The sequence below is a fragment of the Cydia amplana genome, chromosome 7 (assembly GCF_948474715.1).
Source record: "Cydia amplana chromosome 7, ilCydAmpl1.1, whole genome shotgun sequence".
Lineage (NCBI taxonomy): Eukaryota > Metazoa > Arthropoda > Insecta > Lepidoptera > Tortricidae > Cydia > Cydia amplana.
The window spans coordinates 9,763,400-9,786,735 of NC_086075.1; the positions used below are offsets into that span (position 1 = coordinate 9,763,400).

The 23,336-nt window shown below is 38.5% G+C and overlaps 1 protein-coding gene across 1 annotated transcript in view; it reads right to left on the reverse strand.

Moving 5' to 3' along the window:
* Positions 1–23,336, reverse strand: part of LOC134649454 (coronin-2B-like) — a 43,745-nt gene that overhangs the window by 19,976 nt on the left and 433 nt on the right. Inside the window, exons 2-7 of the mRNA XM_063504209.1 lie at positions 13,952–14,149; positions 6,712–6,828; positions 5,235–5,384; positions 2,731–2,895; positions 1,863–2,069; positions 835–939 (exon numbers count right to left, since the gene is read on the reverse strand). Of these exons, the coding sequence (XP_063360279.1) occupies positions 835–939; positions 1,863–2,069; positions 2,731–2,895; positions 5,235–5,384; positions 6,712–6,828; positions 13,952–14,149 (942 nt within the window). The remainder of the gene's footprint in view (positions 1–834; positions 940–1,862; positions 2,070–2,730; positions 2,896–5,234; positions 5,385–6,711; positions 6,829–13,951; positions 14,150–23,336) is intronic.

The following is a 23,336-nucleotide window of genomic DNA, read 5'->3' on the forward strand; positions in this document are numbered from 1 at the left end:
TATAGGTGCGACGCTCCAAGGTCGCGGTGCGGTGCGATAGTCTGTTATAGGCTTTATAATAATAAGTGCTGATCATCTGTTTAGCTGTTTAAGGGACCTATGCCTTCATTTGATATGGCCATTTAAAGTTTTAAAAAGTTTGGAACTCGTTAAATAATGGGATTTGTATGCGACATTGCAGTCCCGAAATCGAGACTGCAATGTTTTTAACTTTTTAATTTTTTGAATGACCATAAACTACGCACTTCGCGACCTATTTTTTAACCGGCAACGTCGACTTTGCCGTCCATTTTTGAGAAAAGGTCATAAACGTTCATTTACAATTCTACAAAAAGAAACAATAATAAAGGGAGATAAAGTGATAATTAATTTTTAAACGACAGTTTAAATAAATATTATGTCCATTTCGGACAGCACGGTTTCTTAAATTTAAACTGACAGACATAGCGTTTTTTTTTAACATCTTTGGGACTAATTTGCAGCAGGCGCAATAGTTATTATAGGGATGGCGGTTTCGTTGAACTGTTTCACACGTTATTTATTATTTACCATATGGGCCACAGAGATTTAGATTTTAATTTGTCTGTTCTGTTACGGAAAGCTAATAAGAACATTGGTGATGAATACAGTCTAACATTAGGTTAGGGGCCGGATTTGATTGAAGAAATTGTCTCCAATCAGGTTAGATACTTATGTTTTTATATGTGATGTGTTTATGTTATGTATGTCACATATAGCAGGGCTCTTCGATTTTGTACGGCAGATTAATGTTTTCTGTACAGACTACTAGTTACTACTAGATTATATAGATTAATAAAAGACCATAAAACTTACTTGGGGGTTGCCAGACAGAAACTGGTTGAGGAAGTGCACGTACGGAGCCTCGTCGACCACTTCGTAGTATCGGATGTTCCCGTCACCCTTGCCCGCAAGGTAAACCTGGCGATCAATTTCCAATCCGATGTAATTATTATTATTACGATATGGATGTAAATTGGTTGACTTCGCTTTGAAAACGAAGTCAATCAATTTACATCCAATGGAACAGAGATTATATAAATGGATGGTTATACGTTTTAGGTATGATCTCGTTTCTACGCGTACAAACAAATCTCAAAAAACGGTTTGACCAAGTCGCAGTTTTCTAAATAGGATTTAATTACTAGTTTCATAGGCCAGAGGTTAGTTCAAGTCGGGCTGGTCCCATATCGCATACTGCCTGTCGCTGTGGCAAGACATTACTGTAGTCAGAACTTTATCAGAACTGCGTACAGACCTTTATTATCATATGTGTAAGTCTGACCTAAGTGTCTCACCATATTAGTATCATGGTCATAGTAGGGGAACACGACGCCCGAAGAGCTGTCGATGGTCTCGCAGGCCAGTGGTTTCTCCAAGTTGTGCTGGTCCCAGATCGCGTACTGCCGGTCGCTGTAGCGAGAGAATCCCGTTGTCAGCACTTTGCCCGAGCTGCCTAAAGCTATGTAATGTGTAACTCACCATATTAGTATCATAGTCGTAGTAGGGGAACACGACGCCCGAAGAGCTGTCGATGGTCTCGCAGGCCAGAGGTTTCTCCAAGTTGTGTTGGTCCCAGATCGCGTACTGCCGGTCGCTGTAGCGAGAGAATCCTGTTGTCAGCACTTTGCCCGAGCTGCCTAAAGCTTGTTTAACTCACCATATTAGTATCATGGTCGTAGTAGGGGAACACGACGCCCGAAGAGCTGTCGATGGTCTCGCAGGCCAGAGGTTTCTCCAAGTTGTGCTGGTCCCAGATCGCGTACTGCCGGTCGCTGTAGCGAGAGAATCCCGTTGTCAGCACTTTGCCCGAGCTGCCTAAAGCTATGTAATGTGTAACTCACCATATTAGTATCATGGTCGTAGTAGGGGAACACGACGCCCGAAGAGCTGTCGATGGTCTCACAGGCCAGAGGTTTCTCCAAGTTGTGTTGGTCCCAGATCGCGTACTGCCGGTCGCTGTAGCGAGAGAATCCTGTTGTCAGCACTTTGCCCGAGCTGCCAAGGAATGTGCACTTGGACGCTTTAGTGCCTAGGTGGCAGGGGCCTTCCTGCGGAGTAAAAAAGACGCGTTTAGGGCTATCACACACGCATCTGAAATTCGGGTCGGATTGACTATGTACAACATTTACTTCAGACTTAAAGCACTTACATACGTAGAAAACAAGATCATCCTACTTTATTCGCAGCGAAGTAACTATCGCGTACATGCCACGATGATTGCCTGTTGGCAAAGGACAGATTATGCTTGTTTTTTTGTTGGAAGAGACCCGTGTCCAGCAATTTTTGGAGCTGATGTGCTACTGCTAATCATGAATATATAGCCCCCTCTGCAGAGCATGAATGGAGGCAGAAGAGACAGCCGCCCACGTCATTCTCGAATGCCCAGGGGTGGCAGAGTACCGGGCACACCACCTCGGCTCACCGGGGTGTCTCCCAGAAGTCGTCGCCAACGTCAAGGGTCTGCTAGGCTTCCTGGTAGAGTTGGGTTAGCAAGAATAGTGCCGCCAGCCCATCACGCAAAATAGGCGCAATAATAAGACGTCGAGTTGTATCATGAATATGACGACTTGCAGTATATAAGTTGCTGTGGCAGTCCATTGGCTTTTTATCCGCTGGCGGAGGGCGACCCGCAGGTATCTATCGAGTTGGCGCGGGTGAATTCCATAGGCACAGGGCTACAGAGCTTTAAGCTGATATGATGTGTCTTACGGAAAGCACGATCCCGCTCCTCGGCTCGATGACTCGCAGCTTCTTGTCCTTGCTCGTGGTGGCCAGTAGGGAGCCGTCGCGGTTGAACGACATGCAGTAGATCACGTCGCTGTGGCAGTCGATCACCTTCACCGCCTCGCCTTTGCCCACGTCCCAGACGAAGATCTGAAAATAAGTTAGGTGTGTGTAACAAGGTATTGGTTAGAATTAAGGTGACATTCGGGTGGCAACTGGAGCTGCTGCTTACTGTCAATTATCTAGATAAAATGAGTGACGGATTGAACGTCTGAATCGTGACAGTAATGCAGCGGCGAACATCACTAATTTTATCAAGGAAATTCATCAGTACGAGCGGCCGCGTCAATGCCGCAGCAGTAATACCGCCATAGTAATGCATCTGAAGTTACCACCTGAAGGTTTTGGAGACAGCTGAGCTGTATAAACGTGCGTAACTAGTTATACTTAAGTAATTCGTGATTTCACAATACAATAACTTTGCGAGATGGCGCCAATTCGATACCAAACCTGTACGCTTAATAATATCGACGTCATACAGACGTCAAGCATAATAAGCACATAATAACCTCATGTCAGCGGCGTCATGTGAAGATGTCATTACGATGGCAAACATTTTTCGATTTCGCACAATGGAATAGTTTGGTTTGGTTTATGACAATTATGATTTACTTTTTATTTCTCTGGGCTTTAGTTAATTTTGCTGGAGTTTGCACACTTTGTACTAAACAGGCGTTAGTTTTGTTTGTAGGTGACAAAAGTATAATATTTAGTAGGAGTTCCCAAAATGGGCGAGCCCCATCTTAGGAGTCTAAAAAAATTACGTAAAATATAGACACCACTGTTGTTAACACACATTTATAGACGGGTCTAACGCGAAATTTATTCACATACCTTAAACTTGAGTGTACCTTAGAAGTGAGTTAATATGTGTTCAAAACGCGAAAGTTTTAAATATTATACAAATGTTTTTGTATTAGCTTATAGTCGGAGTAACAGGTATTGACAGTTATGGATTAACTGATGATTGAATTGTATCGAGTTGTTAAGGGTAAATTAACAACTGTCAAAATTTACTTCTTACCTTACTCCGACTATAGTTAAAATACAAGCAGGTTCAATTTGATGCCCGAAACTAATTCGCGAATAGTTCTACCTCGTTTCATATAGGTAGGTAACGGATTTCCAAACGGTTATGCTCCTAATAGTAAGAACGCACCGTGGCATCATTTAACTAAACGAGTAATCGCCCCATGCCGTCACGCGCGATTGTTGATTTGATGGTGGCGAGAACATTTCTAGACCGAATACATTGTTGAACATTATGCTGGTTTAATTGGTCTCTTCTATAGAGGGGCTATTCCCCTTAGGCCCACTTGTACCATTCCACTAACTCGGGGTTAACCGGTTAAACCTGGAGTTACTATGGTTACCAGTACAATTTGACACTTGGTAAACGGTTTAACCGTTTAACCCCGGGTTAGTGGGATGGTGCAAATGGGCCCTAGGAGGTTAGTCATAAAACATAACATGTTGGTAGTTAATGAAGATACAACCTTTTTGAAGTGTCTTTACACACAATGGTATATAAAGAAATAGGATCTTAATTAACTAGGAATGTTATGAACATGCAAGCTCTAAAAATATCGATGCGATCATTTGCCAAAAATATGCTATTAGCTATGATATTTTTTTATCAAATATGTATAAATTTTTATTGAATTGATTACACTGATTACACACAATAAATAAAGACAATCATTAATTAAAAATACTTAAAACTAAGAAATAAATCAGCAATAACCTTAACTATAAATACAACTAAACCTAAACCAACCCATAAAAACTAATCGAACAACCACTAATGATAAATTTGTATAATTTCTTGACGGAGAACGCATTGCTTGTATTTAATTAGACGCAGTAAGTGCAATTGAAACTAAAAACTCCTAATTTAATTCCTTCCGCTTCGTCTGACCCCGATTTCTAGTCGTATTTGGGCAAACTATATCAAAAAAAACCGGCCAAGTGCGAGTCGGACTCGCGCACGGAGGGTTCCGCACCATCAACAAAAAATAGAGCAAAACAAACAAAAAAAAAACGGTCACCCATCCAAATACTGACCCCGCCCGACGTTGCTTAACTTCGGTCAAAAATCACGTTTGTTGTATGGGAGCCCCACTTAAATCTTTATTTTATTCTGTTTTTAGTATTTGTTGTTATAGCGGCAGCAGAAATACATCATCTGTTAAAATTTCAACTTTCTAGCTATCACGGCTCGTGAGATACAGCCTGGTGACAGACGGACGGACGGACGGACGGACGGACGGACAGCGGAGTCTTAGTAATAGGGTCCCGTTTTTACCCTTTGGGTACGGAACCCTAAAAAGAAGTAGATTCTTCATAAAAAATTTTTTATTGGTACTAAATTAAAATATGAAATAATCAGTGAAAGAAACAGTTGGCTAGACTGACGTTTATTGACTTACCAAGTAGTCGAAGCCAGCGCTCAGCAAGATGTTTTCGGCGGTAGGGTGCCACTCGATATACGCTACTCTGCGCTTGTGTCCGTGGAGTTCCACCAACCAATCTGTCAGATGCATGGAAAGACCGCCGTCGGGAATGTGCCATAATTTCACCTATGACACAAAGAAAAACATTTTCAAAAACACTCATCCACACACATTGATAACTTTAAAAGCAATTTCGATTTTGGCTGCTTTATCATTTTTGCTAAAAATACCAAAACTTATGATAGTTTTGATGCACTTAGAGAAATCATAGTATGTTCCGTCAATATTATAACAGTTCTAAAAATCCCAACTTGTAAACTCTTACTTAGGTATTCGTAATGTAATTTCACATTTTCACATAATAGTTTAAAGTGAGAAAAAAATCTGAAACTGGTGAAACTAAATTAAGTGTAAGACATGATAGATGTAGAGACCTTACACTATGTCTTGAATAAATCTAGTATCAGCGATTCAGCACGCACACATTTACTTATTGTTATGTGATAAAAACGTGTTGATTAAGTGTATGTTGAATGAAAATCGTCAAAAGAAAAGCAGCATTGTGGCCAAACGATCGTTATTCAATCGTATTGTTTAACGAGTTACGTCAATAAAAGAAAATGTTATCGTAATAATCACTGTTATTGATAGCAGACGTTACATTTTATTATTATTATGCCGACACAGGAAGAATGCATAACAGTTAATATTTATTTACTTTCAGTTCATAACTTAACAGTTTTGTGTTAACACACAAAAGCTTACTTATTGAAAAAAGCATATAATAAACAACATTAATAGATGAGTAATGATTGATTGCAAATCATATAAAAACGTAGAAAACAATTACTTTGGCTAAACAATTAAATACAACGATTAAAATACTTAAACTCGAGAAAAAAAACTGTAAATTGGTCAATCGGAACACACCAGTAGTACCAATTTGCTCGCACATTGCAATTGTATGTCGATGTATAAAAAAAGTGCAAGTTGAAATTAAGGTGCAGTCATTGGAACATTCGAAACACGAGGCGATGTTGTCGTTAAAGGGGTTCCACTTGACTTGATGCAATGGACCCGACCCCAGTGTGGGGTACCATACCAGTTGCTAAAGTTATCGATATATTGGTTCGAGATAAGGGCAGGGAAGGGTAGATAACACTGTACCTAGAGCACGCGCGTAAATTTTAAATCTCTTTTTATGAAAAATTTCAAGCGTGCGTGTTTGTATCAATTTTATGTTTGGCCCTTGAGTCCTGGGTACCTTAGTAGGTCAGGCTTACAATAAAGGGATTTGAGTAGCGTGCACAGAGGCCACTCGACTATATTTGTTAACTATGGATGCCTCGCTCGTCTCAGTTCGTCCAAGCGGCCAGCAGCATAGTTGTACGACGGCATTGGCACGCTTTACGTAAGTACAAAGCTTTAAAAAAAAGTATTGGCACAAACTCACCGTGCAGTCATCGGAACACGACGCGATGATGTTGTCGTTGAAGGGGTTCCACTTGATGTCGAGGACGGGGCCTTTGTGGCCCGTGACGCGGCTCGCGTTGAAGTCTAGGCGTCCGGTCTGAAAAAGAAGTAGTGTAAGTAAAGATGCAGCGAGATAAAAGATCGATCTAAAATGGGGTGTTTGCTTCCGCGAGCGTTATAGAAGACTCATTCATACTCGAAAAATATAGTTAGAGAAGATCACGTTCACAGCTTTTTCCTCCGTTCGGCCTTGTTATCTATCATTCTAGTTACCCTCACCACAGAATAAGTAATAGTATTATCATACAGAACGGCCACGCACCGCCCCGCCCCGACTCGCATTACCTCGCCCCGCGACCATCCCGCGACATGAATCTGGCGGACTTCTGGCGTGCTCTCAGTACTGCGACTTACCCACACATACACAATGACGGGTGTAATACAGACGTGCCGTGCACACATATAAACGCAAATGATTTTTGATGTATGGCGTGTCCGCCCTGTGCCCTCTCTACCCGTAACCCGTAACTTAACCGTATAGGTATTATCTTCACGAGGGACTTGCAGGTTAGCAGTGGCGAATTTGCAGTCTTGGCCACCCTAGGCCCCCGGCCCTGTAGTAAGTACTAGCCGCCCCTTCGTACGCATTTAGTGTCTAGAAAAAGAGTCAGTTATTTACCTTCTACGGATAGATGTGTTTTTATGTTATTACTCGTACTGTGATAAAAAAACCGAGATAAGAGTTAATTCGCGCGAAAGTTACAAAACAGTCGGCCACTTTGATTTCGCACACGGTGAATTAAAAGCGTTATCTCAGTGATCCAAATTACCGCCTGCGGACACAATTCACGCAATTAACCCGATAACTATTTAAATGTGCGAGATACTGACTTATTTCAAAGATACTACTCTGACCAGCCAACCGTTATTAGAACAGGACGGGAAAATGGTGGGAAAAATAATCTAGGTGTGGTAACCCAAGGGATATCTCGATATTTAGAAACTCATTTACTATTTCATAATGGTTTTTAACAATAGTTACATTGTAAACGCGATTATGCGCGGATGCGAGTCAAAGCCGTATTTCACCCGATCCGGGGTGAGCCAAGGAACCACCTAGATCCGACACAATTTATGATCGCCATACCCATTTGTTTCTCTTGCCCGAGAATTGACATCCTCAATATGATAGACTTTTATAGACGTACGAGAGCAAAATATGAGCTTATTGTCCGCGTAGTAAATGTCTGATTAAAGAAAGAGATAGACATCGTAAAGTTTGAAAGAAGCGCTGGTGGCCTAGCGGTAAGAGCGTGCGACCATCAATCCGGAGGTCGCGGGTTCAAACCCCGGCTCGTACCAATGAGTTTTTCGGAACTTATGTACGAAATATCATTTGATATTTTCCAGTTGCTTTTCGGTGAAGGAAAACATCGTGAGGAAACCGGACTAATCCCAATAAGGCCTAGTTTCCCCTCTGGGTTGGAAGGTCAGATGGCAGTCGCTTTCGTAAAAACTAGTGCCTACGTCAAATAATGGGATTAGTTGTCAAGCGGACCCCAGGCTCCCATGAGCCGTGGCAAAAATGCCGGGATAACGCGAGGAAGAAGAAGATAGACATCGTAAAGTTATAAGTGCTTATTGTCTTAATTCCAGTATAGTTTTTCATTTCATAGACTGAGAGTTTCCATAATATTTATGCTTTACATTGTTATTTACTCAAATGGATAGTCACATTATTCGATTGTTTAAAAAAAACTAGAATAGAAACTACCGCTAGATAAGATTTTATAAAAAATATAGTACATTACTGCAGACGCCGGGAAAGAAGGGCTTGCCGGGTGAGTAGGTATAGCCGGCCGACCGTAGGGAGGCCGGATAGTGATACGAAGCCGGCAAGAGCTTTTCACGGCTAGGCATGTATAGTGCTTTTCTCAAACATGCAATGAAATAAAAAAATACACCACTCAAAAAACAAATTTATAATCTTTATAATAAAATCCAACTTCACAACAAAAGTTTTTTAATTTTCCTTCCAATCCCGCCATAATTGTTTTTTTTTTACGGAAGCCGTCCGTATTTCGCGTGTGTAGTGTTCGAAAAGACCTTTTTAGGGCCATTATACACAATCTGATAATAAGAATCTCAATTTCTATAAATAAAATAAATGCAGAGGATTTTAAATATTGTCTATGGTCTCTGGTGACTTACGTATAGACAAAATTTTAAATTTATTCATCAACACATTGAATCATACAGATTCGTATTCTTAATATCAGTACGTTCGTGTATAACAGGCGTTAACACGGATATTTTGGTCCGATAACCATTCATTCACTAAAAAAAAAAAATTATATAATTCGGCTGTTTAGCCTGTTCATGGACACAGACCCCATGTTTACATTAGAATTAAAAAAAAAATACTTCCCGGCCTAGGCCTTCAATTTCGTATGAAATTCCTTTACAGTTCTCTGGAGTTGCTCCGCCCTAAACGTGATACTTCGAAGCCTGATATAACGCCCGGAGCGACGACATTTCATTGCATGTTTGAGAAAAAGTTTTGTATGATTCAATGTGTTGATGAATAAATTTAAAATTTTGTCTATACGTAAGTCACCAGAGACCATAGACAATATTTAAAATCCTCTGCATTTATTTTATTTATAGAAATTGAGATTCTTATTATCAGATTGTGTATAATGGCCCTAAAAAGGTCTATTCGAACAATACCTACACACGCGAAATACGGACGACTTCCGTAAAAAAAAACAATTATGGCGGGATCGGAAGGAAAATTAAAAAACTTTTGTTGTGAAGTTGGATTTTTATTATAAAGATTATAAATTTGTTTTTTTAGTGGTGTATTTTTGATTTCATTGCATGTTTGAGAAAAGCACTATACATGCCTAGCCGTGAAAAGGTCTTGCCGGCTTCGTATCACTATCCGGCCTCCCTACGGTCGGCCGGCTATACCTACTCACCCGGCAAGCCCTTCTTTCCCGGCGTCTGCAGTAATGTACTATTGTCAGTCGCATTTGCATTCCCACGGTATTGGCTAATGTTCGATTTCAGTACGATCACGTGCTTCGCTCTCATTAATTAGGTGGCATATTAACGTAGTCGTTGATTTAACAAACAATCGCTTTAGTGTGCGAAAATTGCATACATTTGCTTATTATGTGTTATGATTAGTGCGCGTGTCAAGGGTGAGTGATGGTAGCAAGAGGACTTAAGGTAAGTTGAACGTACTAGTGCTCGACATGCTAATGCCTAATAGATGACACCCTGCTGTCACCTCTATTGATAGTGACTTAAGTTTCAAGATGACATGTACTGGGACCGTGTCGAGATCCACTTCGCACTTCGCTTCCGGTTTACGGGTGCAAAGATGCCAGCATTATATGCGGCGGGGCGACGCGTTATGGAAATAATTAACGATAGAAAATGCAACGTGTTTGTTGATAGACGATCGGTCAAACTTTTTCAACTCTCGAGTCCCAGTTGGGAGAGTGTCTGTTATAGGTTAGTTATGATTTTCTCAATAATTTCTCAGTTTTCTCATTCGACATAATGTAATACACAAGTCGAGTGTGACCGAGCCTTTAATGGATGTAAATATTTTGGCAATCACTTTGGACGCTTTATGTAGCGTGACTAATAAGCAAGTCAATAAACACTGGTGATCAATCATAAACAGGTAGGTACATAGTACAGACAGCAACACTCTTTAACTGTCCATCGGTGGTTTATGCCTTTTGTAATAAGGTTTACGAACTGTCTCTTAACAGTGTGGGCGATGGTACATGCGTACCTACCTACTGTAATTATTTATTGTACCTACATGACGTAACTACAGTGTTTATTTTTGTAGCTTACACAAGATGCATGGTCTAATAAAACATGGTCTTCTCTTCCCAGTGTCACTTGCCTACGTCACAATAACATTGCCACTTTATTTCAACATAACATGTTACATGGGTACATTATATCTATGGTAAATAAGTTAAAATATTTCTTTTTCTACTCCAGCACTTAAATGTGTCAATTAAATGACTGACAGTGATATCTAAAGCAATGTCATTTGAATGCTTTGTCTATAGGCTCATAAGATGACTGCTAGCAGTCATCTTATGAGTATAATACAACTGCTTTATTTTTTTTAAAGATACAAGTTCCGATCATCTTGATTGAAAGAGGTATGTTTTCATTTACAATAATAAGTCTTTTTTTTTTAAATAATAACTCTTTTTTTTTTTTAATTATAACTCAATTTCTTTTTAAATAATAACTCAATTTTTTTTAAATAATAACTCTTTTTTTTAATAATAACTCTTTTTTTTTAATATATATAATATATAATAACTTTTTTTTTTTTTTTTTTTTTTTTTTTTTTTTTTTTTTTTTTTTTTTTTTTGCTGCAGCTGTCATAGAAAAAGTAATGTATGCAACAGCTCATAATTGGTTCTTAAAATTCTCGGGTCTTTTTTTACAAAACTCGACTACGTCTCGTTTTGTAACTTCGACCCTTGAATTTTAAGAACCCTTATTATATCACTGTTGCATAAACTACTATTATAATTTTCATTTATATGTATTTTATCTTAAATTTTACAATAACACGTCATTTTTAATTATTCGTTAGCAATATCTTCCGATTCGCGAAAGAAATTTCAGACGTTCGGGTAATTCTGTTTACACTACTGGCAACACAGGATAGCGCTGTCACATTTGACAATCCGCCATTTTGTCCCTGACCGTCATCCTTGTCGAACGCGTGTTAATTGTTATTTCCTTCTCGCCCAGTGTCAGCAGTCGCAGTGTTTTCCAAACTTTTCACGTCGTAAGCTTGGTAATTAATGTTTTGTTACGAAAATGGTTGGCTGCTCTATTCGGAACTGTAAGAGTAGGAGTGAAAAGTGCAGTATAGATTTGTTTTATTTTACTATGTTTCTACATGAATAACTTAAAATTAATGCCGTTAAAATAATTTTCACCGTTGGTTAAAATTTTCCCACATTTTATAGTTTGAGAACCTGTAAACAGCATGATGACGTAGGCAAGTGACAGTTAGGTCATTCGCGAATCTCGGAAGAGAGTACCAGGCGGAGTATATTATTATACCATGCACAAGATGTATTAGTTTGTAAATGCTAATTTGAACACCTGACACTAAGAATAGTAGAGGATATACCTACGATTCAATTTCCTATTAATAAAAAGCATCTTGTTTCTCTCTTGAATTATTTTGAGTAAAGAATGTTAAAAAGGAAATAATGTATGCTAGCTACATAAAAGAAAAAGTTAACAATCCTAGAAAAGAAAAATATTGTTATGACATGTATTTATACTTACATAAAGCTTCGATTAATCGTACCTATTAATATTAAATCGAAAGTTCTAACATTTGGATTTTTTTACGCAATCGCCACGCCTTAGTCTATCAGACGTGATCGATATTAAAATATCCTGCATAAACTTCGCTGACTTATTTTTTATCGATTAAGCCATCGGGCTGTTGACTTTGGGACAAAAAGTCTGGCGAGGAGTTAAATATGAAATAAATCGGCCGCATCTCGGATTTCAAACTATTTTCGTTTGCCAAACTTATATTGTTTTCTTAAACAATCTCCCTCGGTCTTCGTCCCTAAAGCCATTCGTTGATGTTGATACATCACAACTTCACAAGAGTAATTGTCCGCACGATTCCTTGTCACGCGACGAATATTACTTAGCTTTTGATATTTAGGACAACGGAAAGGATATTATGGTTAAGAAACCTGAATATATGATAAGTAGCCTCACTAGTCTCGTTTTAAATGTGATTTGAGTTCAAGTCGATAGTTCAAGCTTTTGTCTATGAGAGTCGTTAAGCACTAAGTCATAACTCATAATATCACCGCCATTGCCCTTTCATAATTATGCACTCTAACGTAGTATTCTTATTTTATTAGAACAAAACTTGTTTGAAAAATATGGGATGGAAATTCTATCAATTAGTCTAGTTACAGCGGCCTACGCTAGGGTCGCTCGCATCCGCTAACCTGATTTAGTGCACAGTACGAGTACGTGCATTGACTTATAACCAAGATATTACGATCTGTTTCATCAGCGGGCTCAACACGGTTCCATTTTTTATCCACTATCACTAAGCCCGTCACTTTCGCACTTACATACTTGTTAGAACGTGACAGGCATGGTGATAAATGATAAAAATGCGACCGTGCTACTAGGGCAGGGGACAGGGAAATCAAGGCGGCCTAGTTGAAATTCCAACCATACGTCGTTTAGAAGCAAATGTATTTGGAAGTAAAGTTGCGAAGACCGTGAAATAAGTACAAATTAATTAACATTCTAGGTTTGTGAATGTATCATAAACTTGTCAACTAGTAGGAGGCGTCAACATCGAAGACATACTTGTCGTCATCGAAGACATACTCCTACAAGTTTACAAAATATAATTACGTAAAAAGAGTCATTTGTAAATGTCGTTGGAGACAGAATGTCCAAAATTAAGGAACGAAATCTACCGGCAATTTAACTACGAAATACACATGAGACATGAGTGTAAGTGAAGTATAATACCAACAAATTAGTCTAGTTATATTACGTATATATTTCTTCTATGGCTCATTACTGGGTTATCTGGCGAATGCTAATTATGTATTCAGTTTTCCGGGTTTTATCGTCTTGGAGATTAATCGCGAGAATTTTAACGTTTTCTACAGTAAAAGCTGTGTTTATAGTCAATGAATGTTTATGGACAGTTAATTTACCTAATGGCTTGGCTATTAATGAGAGCTAACGTATCATAATTTCACGCAGAGTTTATTTACTGTGATTGATACTTATTTCATCCCGACTGAATCATAGAATTAACTTTAGTCAGGGAAGCGTTGGTACCGGGCGGTTTTAAGGCCTTCGTTATCCAAACTAGAGGTAGCAGGTCCAAAGCTGGCCGGTACTAATTAGTTTCTTGTTATAGATGTTCTGTGCAAAATATATATTTTAATCAATTTTACCGGTCGCTTTTCGACGAATGAAAACATCGTTTACCAGGCTTTATTGGACTTAGATAGCCACAGTAGCGTCTTCCCGAGCGTTAGCGTCTAGTCAACTCTAGGGCTGTTGCTCGACGCAACGTTGGCGCAACTAGACGCTGACGCTCAAAAGACGCCAGTGTGGGGTGGCCACACCAGTCTTTTGTTCTTAGAGCTACTTACATGATCCAAAGGCAGGACGAGGAACGCGCCTCCACCCGCGACCTCAGTGACGATAGCCACGAACTTAGGATTGACAGCGCAGAAGTTGGAATCATGCGCGTTCCTGGTGATCTTGATGTTGTCATAGCAACGCTCCCGTTTTGAGGGCACGCCGTACACATGGCGGAACTTGGAGCTCCTTACGCCGCGGAACCAGACCTGAAAGGTGGCGGGATTAGGCTTGTTTCTTTAGAATTTGAAATAAGGGCAGAATATAGGTACTCGAATTCATAAATATGTATTCTTCACCTTAATCCATTGCAGTAAGGTGAAAAAACGTATTCGTATTTATGAACTCATATACTATTGTATACCATACGCTGGCATACCAGCTTTGTCAGTATAAAAGTGGGTTAGTACTATGTAAATTGTAATACATATAATGAAGCGATTTAATTTGTAAACCTGAGGCTAACGAGGCAGAATAATCGATCCATCTAGGTTATATTTTTGGTAAGATTCGATTTTGAGTGTTTTTAAAATAAGAAATACAATAGTATTTATAAGTTTTATAACATACATTAATTGGGGTGTGAAGTCCCCAATCCGCATTGTGTTAACCCACGTTGCCACGTGCAGTGGGTCATAAGTAAATATACATATGGTCAATCATAGTTCACATGATGTATAAAGTCTAATTTCATTAATTTTCGAGTGAATGCCTGCAAAAAATAGCAGTATGATAGATTTTTTGGCGCTACTGTATATTATTATGAAGGTACTAGATGTTGCTTCTCGTGACTCGGTTCAGTAATAACGACACATAAAGTTTAAACAATATATAAAAAAAGACTACCTATCGTTTTACGATATCAGGATATCCTGCAGTTAAGGTCTTGGCAATTAGACATATTAAGGATGTACTCAATGTTAGTTTTCAATCAGATTTAATTTTAATTGAAACTGGCGTTTATTAGCGAGCAAGAATTAAAGAGTATTTTAAGAGTAATTTGTTTTGTGCTACAAGACAGCAAATTTGGTTTTTGCAGCGAGTGCTACTTTGGAGTGTGACCACGCATTCGCACACATATAATTATTTAGAAACTCAAGCGTAGTGAGAAACTTAAGAAGCAGGAAATACACATGTAAATTTTTATAGCGACAACATATGGAGGTAATATAACCCTCCTTCATTAACTAAAATGTACTGTGACAAGGGCAAAATGTACTGTCGCATTCGTTATTTATCTACTTTTGGCCTCCGAAGAATGTTTCCGTATTTTCTCTGCATTTACTGCAAACTCAAAGCATATATCAGACTCTAGTTTCATAATAGGCGCCACCTGTTTATCATAAACGATCGCAGTAAAGTTACACACTGTGTTACGTCCAGTCGCACTCCGGTGCACTCAAAATAGAAAACTATCTGCATTACAAAAGTCATGATCTTGCATAAATCAAGTGCAAAAAATCGAAACACGTTGTGGGTTGTGATAATCAGTAGAATAAATTATTTCATACCACGCTACACCTGTCTGTTGTAAAACGTGAGGCTAATATCATTTCTTGCGATTTATTGAGAGGTATTATATTTTTAATATTAACTAATAAGCTATGCTATAACATACAATAGTGATTTAAATACCTATCTACTATAGCCGTATTATTTATAAAGAATTTATGACCTGAGAAAACAATAGCGAAGATATTGCATTTAGAATAATTCTGTCCCACAATAAATGCTTTTATTATACCATTGAAATAATATAGAGGTTGTAAGTAGGTACCCGATCTACCATTTACCTACCTCATTTAATGATTATTCATGAATTCTCTTATAAAATAATACAAGCGCAAAGTTAAAGTTTGAAAACCCGATCATTTAATTACAATATTTATTAAATTATAAAATCTTTATTGATTAATAAATATGTATGTATCAAATATTTGAGCCAGTACTAGATTGATTTGTCTGTTACTTCATAAATAATGACACATTTTTACAGATCTTCATTTAATGTACGGAACATAGACATAATTTATAACTGCATCTATTGAAAAGGCGAACTTTCGGCGCGCCGGACTAACGGCTACATGACCGGTTTTTGCAAGAGGATTATTACGATATAAAGCTACATAATAACATCAGTAATAAAGCGTAACATTCTTAATTTAAATAATGGAAAGTTAGCTTAGCTCAGATGTTCTTAAAGAGTGCTTCGAGGACATTTCCGTTCGTAACGCTTCTTATTTCTTGTGACAAAACAGTATGCTACAGACTTTGTCGACTGTCATAGGAAAAAATGCAGTTTAAAATCGAATTAAAGCTCAAAACATGCAGCTTTAATAAGTTATGGTATTCGTAGAAAAAAAAAATACTAAAAGGCGCTAATAATAAAATCTCTGATCGATGAATAACGTCACTCATTTGTTTGTTTAGATCTTCTGATATCATGATAATTAAACAGCAGGATATAATCAATATCAGATAAACGTTATTATGTTATGTACCTATTTATAATGGGTTCCATCTAACGTTCGCAATCACATTGTACGTATATAAGTTGTGTTACATCATGGCTATAAATTGTGTTTGATTGAATTACTCTTATTCTGTAATAACGGCGTCTCATTTCATTGACCGTCTCTTAGTTCCTAAAACTGCTTGAATTCATGCCGATTTTTTATGAAGGTAAGTCTGATAGAGTATATAATTACATGGGGCATAAGTGCTTATATTTATCCTACTCTATATAAACAACAAGGATAAAGGCAAATCCACCGTTGAACGCTTTATCCAGTGCGGACATACGAAGAGAAGAGCCTCTAGCTAGGGCCAGAGGGGCTGCCGTGAAAACCGAAATTCGCAAATTGCGGGGATCTTTCTCTTTTACTCCACGTAATTAGTGACAGAGAAAAATGCCCACAATTTGCGAACTTCGATTTTTGCGGTTATAGCCCGGTCTGTCTAAGCTAACAAATCTGTGTAAGTCTTAATCTTGTAATTCTAGAGAAGACACACGTGATGCATGAGGTCACTTGCCCCAACTGACCTTATGTTTATTGTAAATACATAAGGTTACGGTTTATTGGCGTCGACGGCCTCGTTATAAAATGATGTATTATAATAGAAACTACGCCGAGTGCAAGAATTAAACCCAATTACCACTCATAGAAGTGAAATTGTCTGGAACTATAAACCAAGATGACTAATGAAGCAATACGTTGTCTCTATTCTTCGTGCATTTGAATAATAAACGAATTGACATGGCAGCTCCTTTCGTTTTTATAACACTATTTATTCAAAATTGGTACTATTCCGAAAGTTTGGTTTTTGGAGCGTTCTGGCCTGTACCAAAATTTCTTTTCGATTAACGAGACAACTTCGATCCCAATTCCCAAGTGGGTGCGCAGTTTTCTTCTTACACTTTCGCGGTACAAGTTTTCAAGGGCTGTTATCATTTAACATAAAATATACCTACTATGAAAGACAACTACAAAATAGGGAGTGAAAAATAAATGTAAGGCTTAGATAAAAAGTCCTCATTTCCCAGATACCAATTAGATTCTGTAAACAATTGGCCATCTGTAAGTGTTGAAGACACTACTAGTTACTAATCTAATACATACAAATGATCGAATCTTGTATACCTAATAAATATTTTTTGACAATATTTGAGCGCATTAGTAGCGTAGATAATTTTGCAGCTGCTTGTACAGTCAGCCAACGAAAATGTGCAATTGAATGCAGTCTCTAAAACTCTAAACCATTTGAATGGCCATCGAACATTTTCAAAGGGCCGACTGTAGGTAGTCTGTGTGGAAAGAGAAGAGTCGTGAAATGTATGGGATCCAATAGGTACATAGGTTTCCGAAAGGCTCTTTTTGATTGTACATAAATAATAAATAAAATAAAACATACATACATACATATTGTAGAAAATCGAATTGGTATTTTGGAAATGAAGACGAGACTTGTGCAACAAAAAGAATAAAAGTACTCTACCTGTGAATTAGTCATGATGTCTCCGTGTTCAGGTGCTAAAGCATGCACTACATAGAGGCACTCCACACTAGACAGTCCTGTGCATCTTAACTAATCGTGTACACAAATAACATAACCAGCTGCCCACATGACGCACTGTAACTAACACTGTCGAATAAACAAAATGGATGCATTAAACACAAAATACACAAATTGCAAAATAAAAATAATAGCCAAGTAATTATAGTCACATGTGATAGTAATTAGACGAGCGATTATTGCGGCGTCGAGACGCGAGACTGGCTCGACGGCGAAAAAAAAGTGAAAAGCGTTGTTTCAAAGTCGTTGCCGCCGACCGAGGTTGGGAGAGATTCAAATCAACGCGCTATAGAATACCTATCAATTAAATAATCGCTCTCACGTCAACAGGGGTCGAGCTAACGGTTTCGGGTTGGTATGGTATTAAAGATTAGAAACGCAACTATTCATACGCGGTACACATAAGTCGAAAATTTTCGAATTGCTTGACTAGGTAGCTGCGGCAATGACGAGGCGTCCAGAGGATTCGATTGCCACCGGCTTGCGTAATATAAATAAATTAACTAACTGGACACCATAGCTCTTAAAGAAAAGGTAAGTCTAGCTCTAGTTAGTATTGACTATATTTGACGCTAAGTTTCTACTAGGTAGTCTGTAAAGTTACAAGTTATCTCATATGGCTACTAGTTGGCATTTCTATCTCTTGCATGCCGTTTAATAAACGACATCAACCTGTAGGTAATAGGTACCTACAAGCTTTATTTCTATCAACTTACGACCAGTTAATCAGTATATAATAGGCCCCTAATAAAATGGGGCGCTGATGTTATACATACACAATAACTAAACTTTGATGCTCGCACTCGCACCAGGCAATTGCATAAAATGGAAGTGACACAGTACATCAAATTGCATATGATAACAATCAATATTTATATAACATTTGAAGCCTGTCCGATTAAACCATTATAAAACTTGACTCATACAATAGACACTTTAAAATGTAGCAGTACTGTAACACTTTCCCTCCACTTGAAGTTACATGATAGGCAGCAAAGCGTTACATTTAATACGAACACTACCGCATACTGTATTCTTATACTTTATCTAACAGCCGTCTAAGAAAAACCAGTTTTATTTAGACCGCCAAATGAAAACTGTAAGTAGCGGTGGCGGTGCCTAAAACCTCCTTTTAACTCTTTGAACGCCAACCAACAGCGTTTTACCAACAGCGCCAAGAATGCTTATAACTTATGTGTCTTTCATGCTTTCAAGTTTCAACTAAGGTAAATTGGCTCGCCTGTGCCCATAAGCATGACGTGTCAGCAACGGTTTTGTGACGTATGGCTAACAAAGGGGTGCTAAGACAGGGCTGTTTTTTGAGTCTGTTATTAATGAAAATTGACTTTTATAGGCAAGCCAGTGAGTTTCTGTCCTATGGACGCTTCGCCACAAATATGAAGGCAGAAATCACATTTATACTGGACTGCTCGAGATTAACTCTTGGTAAACAATGTAAATAATAACCCTACTTCTACAGATGCTTGGTACATTCAAACACTAAAGTTATTTCTGCTTCCATTACGTGGGGAGTTAACGGTCGGCATTGTTGGAAAACGATTAACCTTTAATTACTTTGGCTATGGCAAGTAGCTCCTTAAAATAAGTAGGGAGTACAGTCGGCCTCAAGTCGCTGGATCGACACAACGTGGACCCTTCGGAAAACCTAGAACCGGGAAAGTCCAACATTTCTGGACGGGGTTAGACCCGGGGTCGGCTTTTGAAGAGAATAGCCAACCATAGTAACAAAAGTTTGACTGGCCTAAGGCTGCCTTTCCGCCTGGAGATGAGCGAAGATCAGAGGAGAATTGCAATCTAGCGGGCGGAGTGAAGACAACCAATTCTATTATAGGACATTCTTACACAGATTGACTAAGTCCCACAGTAAGCTCAAGAAGGCTTGTGTTGTGGTATAATTCTATTGGTTGATTCCCGCACGTTTCCTCTCATCTCCTCCTCAGTGGAAAGGCAGCCTAAGTCCTCTAAGTGTTAATCGTTCAGATGTCTTAAAAAGCGTCGATCTAGCCGCGGGTTGCCAACCCCTAGGCTACGGCTATGGCTAAGACGACTATCTAGCTTGGCACAGGTACATATATATCACGCACAATGGCTCGATATTTACAAGCAAAATGCGGAAAGCGGAGCGCACAATCTGTAACTCGAAATTCTAAAGCACCTTTTCGTTTTACGAAATGATTAACTTCAAGTGAAATTTTAAGCGGTACTGCGGAGTACTACTCCGCAGTACCGCCTGCCTTGTAATACCTATAAACCACTTTTTTGTCGTAACCGACTTGAGTGCTATGTTCTTAAGGCTTCGTCACACAGGCGCGTTTTCCGTGCGGGGCGTGAGCGGGGCGCGCCGCTTTTACATATAAAACGCTCACGCCCCGCCCGAAAAACGCGCCTGTGAGACGGTCCCTTTAGAGCGCGGTCACGCGTCCTACCTTTGTGAATAAAACGGTCGGATATACTTAAGTATACAGCGACTTCCGAGGTCGACTTTGCCGGCTACAATAGTGATATGACCTCACTAGAAGAAAACTAAAGCATAGAGAACAAAAGACTTTGCGATATTTATTTAACCCGATATAATTAACGCATTAATTGAATAATGTAAATGTTGGCCAAGTGACCGAAATATGCAAGCACTTGAGTGTCTGACTGTAGCAAGTAAGTAGCACTTACGTCATGGTTTGATGGTCAAAAAATACTAAAATGGCATAACAATGTTTAAATTACATCTTACATCATACTAAATCTAACAACTACTTACACTTAAGGCATCTTAGGAATATCTTGACTTGTCCTTGAATTTATTCAATACTAGCGACCCGCCCCGGCTTCGCACGAGTTAACAAATCACTACATAGTATAAAACAAAGTCCCTGTCCCTATGTATGCTTAGATCTTTAAAACTACGCAACGGATTTTGATGCGGTTTTTTTATTAATAGATAGAGTGATTCAAATTCATGAGGATGGTTTATGTGTAATTTATTAACCCGTGCGAAGCCGGGGCGGGTCGCTAGTTATACATAAACCTTCCTCTTGAATCACTCAATCTATTTAAAAAGCGGCCAAGTGCGAGTCGGACTCGCCCATGAAGGGTTCCGTATTTAGGCGATTTATGACGTATAAAAAAAAACTACTTACTAGATCTCGTTCAAACCAATTTTCGGTGGAAGTTTACATGGTAATGTACATCATATATATTTTTTAGTTTTATCATTCTCTTATTTTAGAAGTTACAGGGGGGGGGACACACATTTTACCACTTTGGAAGTGTCTCTCGCGCAAACTATTCAGTTTAGAAAAAAATGATATTAGAAACCTCAATATCATTTTTGAAGACCTATCCATAGAAACCCCACACGTATGGGTTTGATGAAAAAAAATTTTTTGAGTTTCAGTTCGAAGTATGGGGAACCCCAAAAATTTATTGTTTTTTTTCTATTTTTGTGTGAATATCTTAATGCGGTTCACAGAATACATCTACTTACCAAGTTTCAACAGTATAGTTCTTATAGTTTCGGAGAAAAGTGGCTGTGACATACGGACGGACAGACAGACGGACAGACAGACAGACAGACATGACGAATCTATAAGGGTTCCGTTTTTTGCCATTTGGCTACGGAACCCTAAAAAACCGCATAAAAATCCGTTGCGTAGTTTTACTAGTAGTTACGTAGTTAGACTTTGTTTTATACTATGTATAGTGAAATAAATAGTGTTTTTCCATTAAACTAGTTTTATAGAAAGCGAATTGTGTATAATTATGTATGTATTATGTGTATTTTATAACCATATTACATGAGACACAGCTCAATGAATATTCATAGAAAAGGTGAAAGTTATAGAATTTCACATAACCACTAACTCGAGCTGTTATAAATGTAGTAGTGGTTTGATGCAAATAACACACATTCTACAAAATATTGATTAAACATTGCATGTGGCCTTTTAAATAGGTAATTGAAGGTTGGTGGAAACTGGCGGGCTACATGGCACATACAATAGTGATACTTAGCAAGTATTTAACCGACCGGTATTTGACTACCGGTCTGGCCTAGTGGGTACTTGGGTAGTGACCCTGCCTGTGAAGCCGCGGTCCTGAGTTTGAATCCCAGTAAGGGCATTTATTTGTGTGATGAGCACAGATATTTGTTCCTGAGTCATGGTTGTTTTCTATGTATTTAAGTATTTGTATATTATATCTATCGTTTTCTGAGTACCCACAACACAAGCCTTCTTGAGCTTACCGTGGGGCTTAGTCAATTTGTGTAAAAAAAATGTCCATTAATATTTATGTATTTATTTAAAAATCCCACAAAACAAGATAGGACAGTCTGTAGTTTTACTAACTTTTATGTTATGTATTTGTAAGTGAAGTGACCCAGAAAATATTTTTTTTTTAAATTAGGGATCATTGCCATATAATGAGGAAATGAGACTAATGTGTTATGTAGTTAAGTGAGCTCATCTGAACCGATTGCTACAATCAAGTAATGAAATTCAAAAACAAAGTGTACCGAGAACATAAGAAGCATATAGTTTGATTAATTAGCTAAAAATTTACTAAAAATAAAATATCACTTAAGCACTCACTCTAGCACTATGACCCTGAAGGAGTAGTTGAAAACTTCAGCTATTTCTTATTATTACCATGACTGGCTGGCCACACAGACACCAGTTTTTAAGAACAATAATAATTCTTCACTATTCATCATGTGTGTGTGTGTGTGTGTATGTCATGTGTCATTGCACTATTTCTATGAAAACCAAACTAAATAAACTAATAGAACTAAAAAGGAGCATAGTAAGACAATTCTAGAGTTAGACCAAGCTAAGTTGGCTGCGATTTTGAACTTCTATGAAGTTACAACTTGACTGAGCTTGTTCTAACTCCAGGAATAAGCATTCTGTACCTGTGGCGATATGTTTTGCGCGCAAAAAAGTTTTACATTACAAAAATCTACTTTTTAAACAAAACGGATCACACATATTGGGTTTGGTGCATCCTCATCTCCCAAGATTTGGTTAACATGTGTTGGTAAAATAGGTACGCTATTGTTTATACCAGCGGTAGGCATCCTTTTAGCAGCCAAGGGCCACATAGTAGTTAACGAAGTTGACGCGGGCCGCACTTTGTTAATATTTATCACTTTATCAGACATTGTCGTTTGTCAATATTACATACAAAATAGCCAGGGAGGCTCGCGGGCCGCTAGTGACAGGTTCACGGGCCGCAGGTTGCCGACCGCTGGTTTATACTATACACCTGCCGGCTTTTGAGGACACAGCCAAGACCACAAAGAACACG